Consider the following 17,403-nt stretch of genomic DNA (forward strand, 5'->3'; position numbering starts at 1 on the left):
TGAATACACAATGTATTCATTTCATATTAGACTTTAGTCCTAGTTTTTACAGTCCTTTTGATAAATAAACTTATTAATTAGCCAACTTTTTGTAAAAACTTTTAAAATAATAATTAAATTATCTTAAATTTTATACATAAATATTTAATTATTTAGTAAAATTTTTACATTTAATCTAAAGAATTATTTTCTGGATATTATATAACGTAGAATACATAGGGTGGCCCAAAAGTCAGGTAACTGAGCATCAGGTCAAATTTTGCGAATATAATTAATAAATTGAGTTTAGAAATACGCTTATCTTTTATAAAACTGGTAGAAACACGATAAAAAATATATAATTAAATTTTTATGTATTTGAATAATACGATAATTAACTGCGTTTTGAGCCATCCTCTAGTTAATTGCATATAACACAAAAATAGATGTTTAGTTATATAAAGCGTACAGGGATATATATCACATTTTTATATCTATTTTTCGTATGTGTACCCATGAACAGTGCATGACAATGCATCTGTTTTTTATGCAATAGAAAACTTAGATAAATACGTTTATATATCTACTTATATATTCTAGTCATATAAGTTAGGTTATGCAATATAGAGAATGGATACATACGTATATGCATTATAGATCAATGATCGATGGATAGGTGAGAAGAGAAATGTAGATGTTAGTGTCATGAAGAGGTTACAACATTTAGGACATTGACTTAAATTACGGTGACGTTAATTATAAAAAATTTACTGTCGAAAACCATGTACACTCAACAGTTATAAATGTTATAACTGTGTATTGTCTTAACAATAGAGGAGTATAAAATTAATTATATGATTGATACGACGTTAAATAACAATTAGATATAAAAAAAAGAGCGTTGTTTTATAATAAAAATAAAATTGATTAATTTCCTAAAACATAAATTAATCTCGAGAGGATTAATTTGTTTTAAATATAGCAATAAAACGCATTTGTTGCGCATTGTTCATTCGATTGGAGAGCATTTATGCCATATTAAGAGAGCTAAATAATCCCGTTTGGGATAGAATGATTATTTTGACCACATGCGTGCACAAACATCATAGGTGGGGACGAATCACGTGATTCGTAGGCAGTACCTTTGTTCCTCGTTGGGTATTTTTTCCCACTCTCTCTAATGTGGAGGTTACGTGCGGGAGTATCATTAATATTAGAATCCGCATACTGACATTACTTTCCTGTATAATTTCCCCGGGCGACACCCATGGCTATGGTCTCCTGTACATAAATGCCCACTCGTCTACAAAGGGATACGAAAGAGATCTTTTTTTAAAAAAGGAAAAAAACAAAAAATACCCGTCATTAGTACGTCATTATTGCTCTACTAATTGATTTTAAAGCCGAGTTAGGTGATTAGTGACTTTTGATCACTGCACAAATTGAATTGCTACAATTTATATTGCATAACAAAAGCATTATCGCGTGCTTAGTAGAGGATTGTTTTCATCCGCCAAACCACCAAATGCGAGGTGAAAACACATAAAAAAAGGAATAAAAAAATCAATCGTCTCCCGAGATATTTAACTACAGACTTTAAACGAAAAGATCTATCAAATTTATATTTAAATAAAAGCGAAAGATGATCGCAGGACACCTGAAAGCATCAGAATAAAGCTGTATCTCTCTCTTCTATACACGATGGTCTTTCAACTCAATCATATATACACACATATACAAAAAGAGAGTGGGGAAGAAGGGAGAAGAAATAAAAGAGGAAGGAAAAAAAAGATCAAAAACAATAAACAGCGATCTCATCCCCTGTTAAGAAACAAGCAATAACATAAAAGTAGAATATGCAATTTCGAAATATGAAATAAGCAAAAGACAAATAGGAAAATGTTGAAAACCAATTTCTTTTTATCCCTTAGGCTGTGCACAGTCAAGCCTTTTAGTAAACAGGTCACAGACATCCGCCTGCAGCTATTCATCGCTTGAGTTTTGTTGGAGCTTTTCATCACTTTGGAATCTGCAAAGTAAGACGCTTGATGACCACTATCTTCCAGCAAGAAAGCATTTTAATTATTGAAAATGCTTATGTAAATGTCAAAATCTCTCGCGTTCGACCAGAATTACTAATTTAATTTGAAAATCATTACACTTTTGGCATCAAAGGTCCAATCTGAACTTATTAAAGTTAAATTTCCTTATTAAAGTATATATCTATATATAGACTCGTATAAAAGTTTTCGAAGTACAAGAAGTGCTTTCTAAATTTATAATTTTTGATTAATTATAACAATTATTTTGCATAATTGCTAAAGGCTTAATTCTTATTTGAGTTCTTTAAATTTTACATAAATTTTCTGAATTTTATAAATAAATGTTTAAGTTATTCTGCTTTATATATTTTAAAGTATTTAAAAATTAAAAATAAGTATTTTTTTATTCCTAAAATTTGTTGTTGAATTATTTTTATTAAATTCTTTTTTATTTGAAATTTCCTATAATATATAATAAGACTTCGATTCAAAACTTCGCATTTTTTTAAAGAATGGCTTTGAGCAATTGTAACTAGAGAAGTAGATTTATAAATAAAAAGTACAAATAAATTAAATAATTCTTCTAATATTTCATCTTTTAATTAATTTGTGTATCTGATTTCAAATTTAATTTAATTAATTCGTGTCTTTAATAAGTTTAGATAAAGCTTTATTTTTTTAATAAAATCGCTATTTCAAGCATCTTTATCTTGCGCTTCTCTAACGTTTAAAACGCTTATAAAAAATTTTAAACAATTTTTTTTTTTACTTTATAGAATCGATTTTCGATGTTAATTTCACAAAAAAAAAATCCTGAAAGATTAAGTAAAAATGATTTTTAAAATCTTAATTCTTAATGATATCTTTTCATAATTCGAAGAAATTCAAATATGTTAAAAATATAAATTTAAACTTTAAAAATCTTTCTTGTAAAGAAAAGTATAGAAAAATACAAGAGAATTTCAACATTAGCAATGCCTACATAAGCTATAAGCTAGATGTACAGGTTTCATCTACTTTCTGCTATACATTCGCTTCAACATTTTTTTTTCTTTTTAAAACTCACGAAAAAAAAATACCAGATTCTTTATAAATTGCAATTCAAAATTATGCAAAATCGAACAGTAGAAACTGAATTATGCATTATTTTTAATCTTTCTCGTGCATGAATAAGGTATATGGTTTTCTTCTTCACATACTTCCGCCTTTTTTTTTACCCCTTCTTCTTTTAATCAGTTTAAACTAAACCAAACTGTACAGAAGGAGGAAGTTTTACAATTCGGTACGATCTTACTTATAAGAATATCTTCCAACTCGTGCATGGTTTGAATTTATTACTGGATCTATATTTCCCAAAGGTCCTCTTACTGCCTTACGAATATTCGATGCAGTTTTGACATAACTTCTCACCCTGTGGCTACAAAAGCTTTTCCACTATACGGCGAAATCTCTTTAAATGGTTTATGTTCCTCGCAATCAATATTTTTTGATCAAACTTTGAATATACAAAACATCAAAAATTTGATATAAATATTAAAATTTCATAAATAAAACTATTTAATTTAAATTTAAATTAAGTAGCCTGTAAATTCCAACATACATTTTTACTGTAAATCCCTTTACTGTTCTTTTTTACGGTTTGAATATATATATATATATAATACGAGTAAAAATTATTATTATGCCATCGTCACAATGCCAGGTTGCAACTTTTAATTATATTTTTAATTTATTTAATTTAAAAATATATGCTCTCCATCTCAAATCGGCGGTGTCTTGCCCCTGTACATCATACTTTTCCTGATAACAACAGATTCGTGCCGGTCATCTATGTAACTCCGTTCTGGAAAAATTTTTGAATTGAAATCATGTGACTTCCGGTCTAGACCGGAAGTTCGTATATAGTTAATCGGGGCTTCCTGCCCCTAAGCTTTCCATATCTGGTCTCTACTTTTATCTATCTAACACTGTTCTCGAAACTAAGGAAAGAGAGACAGACAAACAAACGGATCATAGGGAAAATTTATAGGTCTATAATTTTTTCAAATTGCAGCCCAATTACAAGAGCTTATTTATTAATCTAGTTTTTTTCCTGATAAGTTTACAAAATTTATTTTGGGAGTTAAATAAAATTCGAATGTAAACTTATTCAAGTATATTTTAATGACTTTTAAACACAGAAGCGAAGGTAAAATGAATCACTGAAAATTTTCCCTTAAACAACTTCTAGTTTCATAATTAAATTTGAAACTTATCCTCTTCATTTTGGGGTGTTTGTTACTGGACATGATTACGTAATTAGGAGAAGTCGCATAACAGTTGGTTTCACTAAAGCCGTAAAGTTGGCTACAAAGTGATGTATTATGTATTAAAATTACAATTAAACCGAAAATGCTTAATAATTTAACAGCATCTCACTAAATGGATGATTAAAAAAAAGAATCAATGGTAAAGTAATCGAGTTTCGTCCATAAAGGTGAAGATTCGTGCATAATTTATAGATTTCCAACATCAATTATTCGACAACTTATAGCAATTGTTGACCCTAATAGTTAAAANCTCTCTCTCTCTCTCTCTCTCGTTTTGCTTTAATCGAATTCGGGAGGTCATACGAAGACCTATCTTTAATTATGCATACTAATTAATGTAATTTCATATTGTCTCTATAATTAATAGAATATGCTTTGAACTCAGTAACTAGTCCTACGTCTTTGAACTCTGATGGGTTGAAGTGTGTGTGTGTGTGTCCTGTTACAGTGGGTATTGCATCTGATAAGAATGCTATTAAACTCAGTAAAGCACTCCATAATTTCTACCTGATGTGCGATAACAAAAGCTACAATCTCGGTGCTTGAACACGTAAAGCCATCTTAAATAAGTATTATTCTTATAGGGGAGGAAAAAAAAACCTGGCACTGTTACACACTTCTTTATGGATTCAAATATCTATATTTGAAAATTTAATTAAAAGTTTCGTATTAAGTAAAAATGAGATGTAAATGTATAAAACGGATCATTTTCATTAAATTTATCTTCTTAAATACTTTTATGGTTATTATCACATTTTTATCTATTTTTATTTCTATTAAAATTATGATTTTTCATTACTTCTCTTCGCTCTTATCGTTAATGATTGTCGCCATTTTCATTTTTTGATATATTTTAATCAACTTACTTAAATATTACAGTTATTTTTATTAACTCAATTTTTAAAATCTTCGCCGGAGAAATAAAAATACAATTTTTCTTCATAAATTTCTTCAATAATTATTTTTTTCCCCTTTTATCACATTTCTCTTTAATTATATCAAAGATTACGAAATAATACCATAATTTTTTTTAACATTAAGCAATTTCTTTTTTAAATTTATCAATTAATTTTATATTTTTAATAATTATGTTAAATTTACTTAAATACATGTTTTTATTATAAATAACTTATAATTTTTAAATTATTCTAACAATAAATTTGCTTCAAATTAACAAATATTATACTTTTTCCCATCAATAAAATAACTAAACATAATTAATTATTATATTATCAGTTTATGTATTTTTTACAATATATTTTATATAATTTCTTAAATAATATAACAAAAAAATGAGTGTTTAAATGCGACAATTTATATATTACTTCCTGCTTTGAAGGTGGAAATTTTTAATGTAAATTAAGTTAAAATATATTTAAATTTGTTTATTATAAAGAAAATAATTTTCTGTTTATTAGAATATTTAAGTATATAAATAAATAAATATGTAAAAATATTTCACATTTTAATGAAGAATCTCCCGTGTCAGGTATTCGATCATCTGATAGATCGTGCAGGATATCAAGTATCACAGTCGGCTGATGCTACTTGTGATGGATTGGTATCGCCAAGGGAAGGATCCCGCATCATGAGGCTCACTAGGAGTGAGTATTAAGAATTACCTTCAATTTATATCCCCCTATCTACATCCTAATGAATATATGTACCGATAGGTAAACATCCCACTGCTGGGTGCCAGTTTCCTTCATGGGTAACGTTACCTCATCACTGGCACACTCTGGATGGCAAAAAATCTTACATTTTCAATCATAAGAATACCACTTTTCTCATCAGGCAAGCGGACCAACCCGATACTAAAGTTACATGTACTGAAGAATCATCGATATCTAATAATTATACTAGTGTAGTAGCGTACAGCATGTCTGGTTGGTAAGAATCGATCGATATACTTTTAATTTTTAAAAAAATAATAATAATATTATTATTATTATTAAAGTATCTTTATTCGTAAATTTCAAACAGAGTAAATGTTTTAAGTTAAAAGATGTTAAGATTTAATTATTTTAAAAGTTTATAATCAAGGAACAAGTATTAAACGTTTGTTGAATTTAATAATTGAGTAAGACAAGATTTTCATGTTAAGTGCGTTAAATTAATATGTAATATGTTAATGTAATTTTTACAATTTTAAATATCACAGGTGATATTTTTAATATTTAAGTTCGAAATTTTATCAATAATCATGCTTCATTAGTTAAAATAATATATAAAAGTATTATTAAACAATAAATATCTTAAGTTTCGACTGGATGTAACACCAATTTTTTCAGTTTTCCAGTTACAAAAATGTAAAAACTTTTTAAAATATTCTAATTAAATTATATTTTTAGACGTTTAAAATGCATTAAAGTTTTAATATATCATTATAAAAACGCTAAAAACGGGATCAAATTAATATAAGAAAAGAATTAATAACCAGTTATACGATAGCTTCCCTCCATGAAATTCTCCATTTTTGTATTATTAATATTCTAGGAAACTTATTTAAAAATTTATTCACGAGTTTTGAAGTAAATAATTCTGATTAGATCCTGATCACGAGGTGCATAAATCAAAGGAAAAGCTTGCAATTTTCGGGGATCGTTTTTAAGAATGGAGATAATATATGTCGTACGAGATAATCATTAAAGTATAAATTCGGTTAGAAGGATTTTTCCCCCTAGTTTCTAAGTATAAGAAAAGAGAAGAAAATGATTATCGAGACTCGCTGCAAAGACGTTATCTATTCATTAAGGTTATCACCTTCATATGGACCTCAAATAAGTAAGTAAAGGAAAGACGCTGTCTGACTGGCAATTTAGATGGTGTGGTTCCATTAAAACAGATCCGAGACAAAACGACTCCGCTCTACTTCCCGTTTCTATGGTAACAATCAAGCACAGCATCGGTTAATGGGAGTGGAGCGTTGGACTCATCAGCTCAATGCTGACATTAATGAAAAACTTTGACAAAATGTGTAATTTAATACCTTTTCTTTCGAGAGTTATAGTTTCCTTTGAATATTTCTTTGGTATGCCTTTTAATAGCTTGAATATTTGAATGTCTTTTGACACTATTTGAATTATGAGATTTTTCTCCTTCATCCTCTCTCTCTCTCTTCTCTCAAAGTGAAAATTTGTTTGATAATTGTAATAACTTCATGTCCTTTTTTTAAATATATTTTTTTATCTTTAATCATTTTGTTTCTATTCATTTTTAAATTTTTATATTCTTTATAATGGATTTCTTGTGAGAAACGCGAAAAAAATAATACTTTTTTTAAGTTGTAAATCGCGTATCGCTTATTATGAAATTATCTTTAAGTCAATTTGATTTAAAAAGTTTAATCTGTTATAAATTGAACATATTTAAATATTTTGAGTATTTTTAAGTCTAAAACAAGATGAAGATCAAAATAATCTTAAAATGTCTATGCTTTAATATTAATAAATTGGAAAAAATTTAGTTAGTTTAAATAGGCTACTTGTCGTAAAATACGCTACATAAAGGTTAGCCCAGAAGTCAGTTAACCGTGCCGTGCAATTTATAAAAATGTGTCAAAGCGTTGTAATTTGTGTATTGGACAAGAAAGATCCCATTAATACAGTACTTGAACAAGACAGCAATTTACTCTCTACACGGTCAACTGACTTATGAGCCACTATTCATTTGTGTAAACTGTTTTTTTGGGGGTTAAAATTTAAGTAATTTCCTCCCAAAAGCACAGTTTTAGCGGATTTTAGAAAGGATTTTATTAGAGAAATCTTTCTAAGATTCGGCAGCGAACGACTAAAAGTTTTATAGCAATTTTGTACGCTTGAAGCGGTCATTAACATATAAAGCACAAAAAAATTATTTCGTAGACAGGAAAATAATCATAAATAATCAAGTAAATAAGATTTATCTGAGCGCAAAAGATTACAGATTTTAAAAGAAAGTGCACGGCAAAGGAGAGAGGGAAGGGGGAAGAAAAAGCAATCCGAGAAAAACCAATTAAAGTGATTGCAAACGGAAACTTAATAGAAACTTTTCACCAATTAGTTCTTTAGAGAGTTGCGAGAAAAGGGGGTTATCTCCAATATACACAGTAGAGGAAATAAGATCTGGGAAAACATTCCCGATGTTTGATCCCGCGTAAAACTGGTGATTTGAGCTTGATAGTCGACGGGGCGTAAAAATCGGATTCTTTGTAGCGTAAATGCTTGTCTTCCGAAACATTTAAACAATTCTTCTCAAAAAGGTGCATTTCCTCACCTATAATTATCACTTTTCTTTTAGCGGTTAAAGATTTTCGCTCCCATTGGCTTCATTATGATATACCATGATGAGCGCTTCCACGCTGCATCAATGTTGCTGGCATACGATCCGGATATCATTATTGATTTCTTTTATGCGCTACAACGCTTTGCATATGTATTATGCGGATGATACTCGCTTATATCACAATGATTTTCCTCAAAATCTTCTTAGAATTTCGAGTTTCTTTGAGAAGAATCTCAGGAATCTCGAAAAAAACCATTCTCGTGTAAAGATTTGTGTAAGATGTTTCATCTCGAATTATTTCCTTATTTATTTTTAATATTTTAAAATGGTTATAGGAAAAATAAAACAGATGATTAGTCGTCTCGAAGCATAATGAAATTAATGAACAATTATCAAGTTTAATCCCAGTTAGAGAACGTTAACGGGGCTACTCATGCATAATCCAAGTTAATATTGATTTCTTGGGGTAACAACGTATTAAAATTTCAGATAAAGTACTTAAACTTTAAAATTATATCAATCATTTTAGAATTCGATAATTCCTAGATTTAAAACTTGCAACCAACGATCCATTCATATTACATGATTTGTTTATTCTTTGGAACTTTGTATGATAATCGGAATTAATTCCGTTGTTTATGTAATTTAAGCCCCCTTTTATGGATTAAAACCTTAAATTTTTCAATTTTTCCTTCTTTTCTCCATTCTTTAACTTTTGTTTATTTTATTTTTCTTTAAATAATTTTTCAAATATTATTAATTCTGTTTAAATGTTTCTTATTTTATTTATAACGAACTTTACTTTGATNTAAGTAAAAATGATTTTTAAAATCTTAATTCTTAATGATATCTTTTCATAATTCGAAGAAATTCAAATATGTTAAAAATATAAATTTAAACTTTAAAAATCTTTCTTGTAAAGAAAAGTATAGAAAAATACAAGAGAATTTCAACATTAGCAATGCCTACATAAGCTATAAGCTAGATGTACAGGTTTCATCTACTTTCTGCTATACATTCGCTTCAACATTTTTTTTTCTTTTTAAAACTCACGAAAAAAAAATACCAGATTCTTTATAAATTGCAATTCAAAATTATGCAAAATCGAACAGTAGAAACTGAATTATGCATTATTTTTAATCTTTCTCGTGCATGAATAAGGTATATGGTTTTCTTCTTCACATACTTCCGCCTTTTTTTTTACCCCTTCTTCTTTTAATCAGTTTAAACTAAACCAAACTGTACAGAAGGAGGAAGTTTTACAATTCGGTACGATCTTACTTATAAGAATATCTTCCAACTCGTGCATGGTTTGAATTTATTACTGGATCTATATTTCCCAAAGGTCCTCTTACTGCCTTACGAATATTCGATGCAGTTTTGACATAACTTCTCACCCTGTGGCTACAAAAGCTTTTCCACTATACGGCGAAATCTCTTTAAATGGTTTATGTTCCTCGCAATCAATATTTTTTGATCAAACTTTGAATATACAAAACATCAAAAATTTGATATAAATATTAAAATTTCATAAATAAAACTATTTAATTTAAATTTAAATTAAGTAGCCTGTAAATTCCAACATACATTTTTACTGTAAATCCCTTTACTGTTCTTTTTTACGGTTTGAATATATATATATATATAATACGAGTAAAAATTATTATTATGCCATCGTCACAATGCCAGGTTGCAACTTTTAATTATATTTTTAATTTATTTAATTTAAAAATATATGCTCTCCATCTCAAATCGGCGGTGTCTTGCCCCTGTACATCATACTTTTCCTGATAACAACAGATTCGTGCCGGTCATCTATGTAACTCCGTTCTGGAAAAATTTTTGAATTGAAATCATGTGACTTCCGGTCTAGACCGGAAGTTCGTATATAGTTAATCGGGGCTTCCTGCCCCTAAGCTTTCCATATCTGGTCTCTACTTTTATCTATCTAACACTGTTCTCGAAACTAAGGAAAGAGAGACAGACAAACAAACGGATCATAGGGAAAATTTATAGGTCTATAATTTTTTCAAATTGCAGCCCAATTACAAGAGCTTATTTATTAATCTAGTTTTTTTCCTGATAAGTTTACAAAATTTATTTTGGGAGTTAAATAAAATTCGAATGTAAACTTATTCAAGTATATTTTAATGACTTTTAAACACAGAAGCGAAGGTAAAATGAATCACTGAAAATTTTCCCTTAAACAACTTCTAGTTTCATAATTAAATTTGAAACTTATCCTCTTCATTTTGGGGTGTTTGTTACTGGACATGATTACGTAATTAGGAGAAGTCGCATAACAGTTGGTTTCACTAAAGCCGTAAAGTTGGCTACAAAGTGATGTATTATGTATTAAAATTACAATTAAACCGAAAATGCTTAATAATTTAACAGCATCTCACTAAATGGATGATTAAAAAAAAGAATCAATGGTAAAGTAATCGAGTTTCGTCCATAAAGGTGAAGATTCGTGCATAATTTATAGATTTCCAACATCAATTATTCGACAACTTATAGCAATTGTTGACCCTAATAGTTAAAACTGCAAACTCATTATCATAAAATTTAATATGTAATTCGTTAATACGATGAAGATAATTAGTAAAAAAAATTTATATTCTTACCTATTAACTTAATAACATAAGAGATACGAACTTACAGCATAAATATGAGATATTAGAAAGGTATTAGGTAGGCAAATAACGTCGAAAATTTTAATTTAATTGTTTAAAGTTGTCCTTTATCTTTTAGAAAATGGAATATTTGAGCGATTTACACATTTCAGTTAAGAGATTTGTGCAAAGAGAGAGAGGAGGAGGGAGAGAAGCGACGAGAGAAAGCACTCGACTACATTTCTCATTCCGATCTACTATAGTAGTGTTGCTGTGGTAGTAAACCCCATTACTTATTCCTAGCAACGAAGAGAACGAAAGCAAATAGAAATGATATCAGATGGTGAGTCATTACACAGCTGTTCGCATCCGAGAGACAATCTTAAGACGATTACTTCCAATATGCTTATGAAATGCGAAGTGCAGGATCGAAGATACGCTGCACTAACTCGATGAAGCATCCAATTCGATTAGGCAAAGTATGGATTACCTATAACCATTCTAATGTATTAATTTGGTAATTAAACTGTAACTTTTGTTCATGCATCCTATTTTAAATGTAAATACGGCTGAGTTATTCTCCGGGCATTAATTTGTAAATAGTATCGGATGAGGAAATTCCCATTTCGTGTACCGGCCGCACTCACAAATACTTTGTCATAATGCTATGTAGCTTATGTATAAATCTGTTAACTTTATAGCTATCAGGTAATGATAGAAGGGCATGTTGATTTATCTGTTTGCTTATAAAGTATCCTTTCTATGTTATAGTAACAAAATTATGCCAAAAGAATAATACTTACCGAATTTCAATCGACCGGGTTTCGTTGCCAGGACAACTGTTCGTTCACATGACTAGTGTCAACATTTCTTCTCCCGACCCATCTCGTTGTTGGTATTTCATAACTATGACTTCCCCGAAAATTCCGATTTTACCAAATTCTCCATCCTACTTTTATCTCCTTTGTATTTGGCATTTCTATCCTAGAGTTCAACCGAGTAGAAGAAAAGCGTATCCAACTCAATTATATAAAGTTAGGGGATGAAGAAATGCATTAACTCGTTCCATTTCTGTTTTGAGAGGAGAAGAGACACCTGCTGAAGTGATGTACAAGACGAGAAATTCCAAGTAATTGTCCATCCTCTCGTGCTGCTATACAACAGAAGATAATGGCTCTTTGTGCTTTTAAAGTGGAAGGAAAAAGTATCTATTTGATGTATTCTCTTCTCTCTCTCTCTCATCTCGATTCAATACTAAAGTTTTCATTCGATTCTTTAAAATTACTATATAAATTACAATTATTAATCCCATTTAGAAAGTAATTTTTAATTACTCTTTACCTCTTATAAACACTCAAAACTGATAAAATGTAATAAAGAAGTTAACTTCATCTTCATTCCAAAATAGATTAATTGAAAATTATTGAACTTTTAAGTAGAAAAATTGCTAATATTAAACTACATAAAGTCTCCTCATTCGATAACTTGAGAAGGATAATTATTAAAATATATTTTTTAAATTAACTTTATCCAATTTTAAAATAAAATATCTTTCTATTCTTCCATATAGAGTATCACTTCTATCAGAATTTATGGTTAAAGAAGAACATATTTAAAATCCATCAACAATAATGATCCTTATCTGTATAAAAAATGGGGGAGAAGAAAAATGTTTGATCGATTGAAATATCATTGTATGAAGAAAAAATTCATGTTTTTGATTATTCTGCTTCCCACCTTTACATAACTCATTATAGAACTTTAGAAATTATCTGAAAAAGCATTCATTATTCTTGTTTATAATGAAGTTTTTTACAATTTTTTTTTCTTTTCAGTGAATGCATCTGCGGTTCCTTGTCCTCTTCATGGACCCTTCATCTTTACATACAGTAGAGGTCATGGAGAATGTAAACATCCTATTTCTACTATAGATACGTGTACTGATGATACCCATATCCTCTTCCGTTTCCAAGCATGTGCTGATGTCAAAGGGACCGAAAGTAGTGGTACGAATCTTTTTTCTTCTTTTTCTTCTTTTCCTTCCCTCTTCAAACTTTGCTTATTTGAAGTCCGTTAACAAATATTTATCAAGGGTTTCCTTGAAATTGCATTTTAAATTTGTGCAGCAACGTTTTTAAGGTTTATTGATCTCAATTATAAATAAATATTTACGAGTGATTCATAAGCGTGTAAATGTAAATTTATAATGTTTTTGCTTCATCGAAAGCATTATAAAATATTTAAAAGTTAAAAAATTATTTATTCTTCTATCATTTTATTAAATAAAATGATTAAATTTATCTTTCGACATTAGAAATTTACAAAATTTTTATAAATATTATTGACACGGAATTAGGAAGCTGAAGAGCTTATTTTAGAAATTTAATACTCGAATTTAAAATTTTAAAAAGTGAAGAAATTTAAATTTAAAACTGAATATTTTAAATAAAAATATTTACAATTTTTAAGAGTGAAAATGGTTCTACGTTCTGCTTTATTAATCGAATAATTAGTTGCGTGTTATCCAAAGAGTGGACAGTTATTTAATAAAATAGCCAGTTTTTTGCCTTCTTTCTTCTCGAGTAATACTGAATGATGACAGCGAACTGTCATTGGACACTCTTAGGGACATCTTGGTCCTAATGATGACAAACGGATGAAGTTTTAAGAAGAGAAGAACGCGTGCGGTTGACTGATCACCTCTATCTGTTAACTTCGAAAACGTCTTGTTTCTTCTTTCTTCTCCTATCTACAGCTTTTCTCATGTGCTCTTTTCTGTTCTCAGTGGAGGAATTGACGTGTCTAGCCTCTTGGAAAGAAGGCTCTTATCACTACTTGGTAGGAAAAATGAAGCAGAGGTTACCATACGGATTATACAGCGACCATAACAATTACAGATGTTTCGTAAGTACAGATTTCTTCCATTTTTTATATACATATAAAACACTTTATAAGACTAATCCTTGAATTATAAACTTTCGTAGGATAGGATTCATATCTCAAATACGCAAATTAAATTTTCAAACTGATAATGAACACACGATAAATATTCATAGAATTTTAAAATTTTCAAATATAAATTTTAATATGCATTTTACTGGAGATAAAACGAATTTCGTCAAAGATGGGAATAAGTAAATTGCATCTTCGTCTACCAAACTTTAATGACGTTTATCATCGTAAACCGTACGAGAAATAACATTAAAATAAGAAAAGTAACAATGGAAAATTGCTCTTTGTTCCATTTGCTCTCTCTCTCTCTCTCTCTCTCTCGTTTTGCTTTAATCGAATTCGGGAGGTCATACGAAGACCTATCTTTAATTATGCATACTAATTAATGTAATTTCATATTGTCTCTATAATTAATAGAATATGCTTTGAACTCAGTAACTAGTCCTACGTCTTTGAACTCTGATGGGTTGAAGTGTGTGTGTGTGTGTCCTGTTACAGTGGGTATTGCATCTGATAAGAATGCTATTAAACTCAGTAAAGCACTCCATAATTTCTACCTGATGTGCGATAACAAAAGCTACAATCTCGGTGCTTGAACACGTAAAGCCATCTTAAATAAGTATTATTCTTATAGGGGAGGAAAAAAAAACCTGGCACTGTTACACACTTCTTTATGGATTCAAATATCTATATTTGAAAATTTAATTAAAAGTTTCGTATTAAGTAAAAATGAGATGTAAATGTATAAAACGGATCATTTTCATTAAATTTATCTTCTTAAATACTTTTATGGTTATTATCACATTTTTATCTATTTTTATTTCTATTAAAATTATGATTTTTCATTACTTCTCTTCGCTCTTATCGTTAATGATTGTCGCCATTTTCATTTTTTGATATATTTTAATCAACTTACTTAAATATTACAGTTATTTTTATTAACTCAATTTTTAAAATCTTCGCCGGAGAAATAAAAATACAATTTTTCTTCATAAATTTCTTCAATAATTATTTTTTTCCCCTTTTATCACATTTCTCTTTAATTATATCAAAGATTACGAAATAATACCATAATTTTTTTTAACATTAAGCAATTTCTTTTTTAAATTTATCAATTAATTTTATATTTTTAATAATTATGTTAAATTTACTTAAATACATGTTTTTATTATAAATAACTTATAATTTTTAAATTATTCTAACAATAAATTTGCTTCAAATTAACAAATATTATACTTTTTCCCATCAATAAAATAACTAAACATAATTAATTATTATATTATCAGTTTATGTATTTTTTACAATATATTTTATATAATTTCTTAAATAATATAACAAAAAAATGAGTGTTTAAATGCGACAATTTATATATTACTTCCTGCTTTGAAGGTGGAAATTTTTAATGTAAATTAAGTTAAAATATATTTAAATTTGTTTATTATAAAGAAAATAATTTTCTGTTTATTAGAATATTTAAGTATATAAATAAATAAATATGTAAAAATATTTCACATTTTAATGAAGAATCTCCCGTGTCAGGTATTCGATCATCTGATAGATCGTGCAGGATATCAAGTATCACAGTCGGCTGATGCTACTTGTGATGGATTGGTATCGCCAAGGGAAGGATCCCGCATCATGAGGCTCACTAGGAGTGAGTATTAAGAATTACCTTCAATTTATATCCCCCTATCTACATCCTAATGAATATATGTACCGATAGGTAAACATCCCACTGCTGGGTGCCAGTTTCCTTCATGGGTAACGTTACCTCATCACTGGCACACTCTGGATGGCAAAAAATCTTACATTTTCAATCATAAGAATACCACTTTTCTCATCAGGCAAGCGGACCAACCCGATACTAAAGTTACATGTACTGAAGAATCATCGATATCTAATAATTATACTAGTGTAGTAGCGTACAGCATGTCTGGTTGGTAAGAATCGATCGATATACTTTTAATTTTTAAAAAAATAATAATAATATTATTATTATTATTAAAGTATCTTTATTCGTAAATTTCAAACAGAGTAAATGTTTTAAGTTAAAAGATGTTAAGATTTAATTATTTTAAAAGTTTATAATCAAGGAACAAGTATTAAACGTTTGTTGAATTTAATAATTGAGTAAGACAAGATTTTCATGTTAAGTGCGTTAAATTAATATGTAATATGTTAATGTAATTTTTACAATTTTAAATATCACAGGTGATATTTTTAATATTTAAGTTCGAAATTTTATCAATAATCATGCTTCATTAGTTAAAATAATATATAAAAGTATTATTAAACAATAAATATCTTAAGTTTCGACTGGATGTAACACCAATTTTTTCAGTTTTCCAGTTACAAAAATGTAAAAACTTTTTAAAATATTCTAATTAAATTATATTTTTAGACGTTTAAAATGCATTAAAGTTTTAATATATCATTATAAAAACGCTAAAAACGGGATCAAATTAATATAAGAAAAGAATTAATAACCAGTTATACGATAGCTTCCCTCCATGAAATTCTCCATTTTTGTATTATTAATATTCTAGGAAACTTATTTAAAAATTTATTCACGAGTTTTGAAGTAAATAATTCTGATTAGATCCTGATCACGAGGTGCATAAATCAAAGGAAAAGCTTGCAATTTTCGGGGATCGTTTTTAAGAATGGAGATAATATATGTCGTACGAGATAATCATTAAAGTATAAATTCGGTTAGAAGGATTTTTCCCCCTAGTTTCTAAGTATAAGAAAAGAGAAGAAAATGATTATCGAGACTCGCTGCAAAGACGTTATCTATTCATTAAGGTTATCACCTTCATATGGACCTCAAATAAGTAAGTAAAGGAAAGACGCTGTCTGACTGGCAATTTAGATGGTGTGGTTCCATTAAAACAGATCCGAGACAAAACGACTCCGCTCTACTTCCCGTTTCTATGGTAACAATCAAGCACAGCATCGGTTAATGGGAGTGGAGCGTTGGACTCATCAGCTCAATGCTGACATTAATGAAAAACTTTGACAAAATGTGTAATTTAATACCTTTTCTTTCGAGAGTTATAGTTTCCTTTGAATATTTCTTTGGTATGCCTTTTAATAGCTTGAATATTTGAATGTCTTTTGACACTATTTGAATTATGAGATTTTTCTCCTTCATCCTCTCTCTCTCTCTCTCTCTCTCTTCTCTCAAAGTGAAAATTTGTTTGATAATTGTAATAACTTCATGTCCTTTTTTTTAAATATATA

At 28.7% G+C, this 17,403-nt stretch overlaps 1 protein-coding gene across 2 annotated transcripts in view; it reads left to right on the forward strand.

The window, feature by feature from the left end:
• The window catches only part of LOC111639296, a 134,692-nt gene that overhangs the window by 97,887 nt on the left and 19,402 nt on the right, over positions 1 to 17,403 (forward strand). For both annotated transcript variants that reach the window (XM_023385143.1, XM_023385144.1), the window contains exons 5-8: positions 13,044 to 13,214; positions 13,994 to 14,112; positions 15,700 to 15,814; positions 15,884 to 16,100. In XM_023385143.1, coding sequence (XP_023240911.1) covers positions 13,044 to 13,214; positions 13,994 to 14,112; positions 15,700 to 15,814; positions 15,884 to 16,100 — 622 coding nt within the window. The remainder of the gene's footprint in view (positions 1 to 13,043; positions 13,215 to 13,993; positions 14,113 to 15,699; positions 15,815 to 15,883; positions 16,101 to 17,403) is intronic.

The sequence above is a fragment of the Centruroides sculpturatus genome, unplaced genomic scaffold, assembly GCF_000671375.1.
Source record: "Centruroides sculpturatus isolate CEXI.00-Female unplaced genomic scaffold, Cexi_2.0 scaffold1359, whole genome shotgun sequence".
Classification (NCBI taxonomy): Eukaryota; Metazoa; Arthropoda; class Arachnida; order Scorpiones; family Buthidae; genus Centruroides; species Centruroides sculpturatus.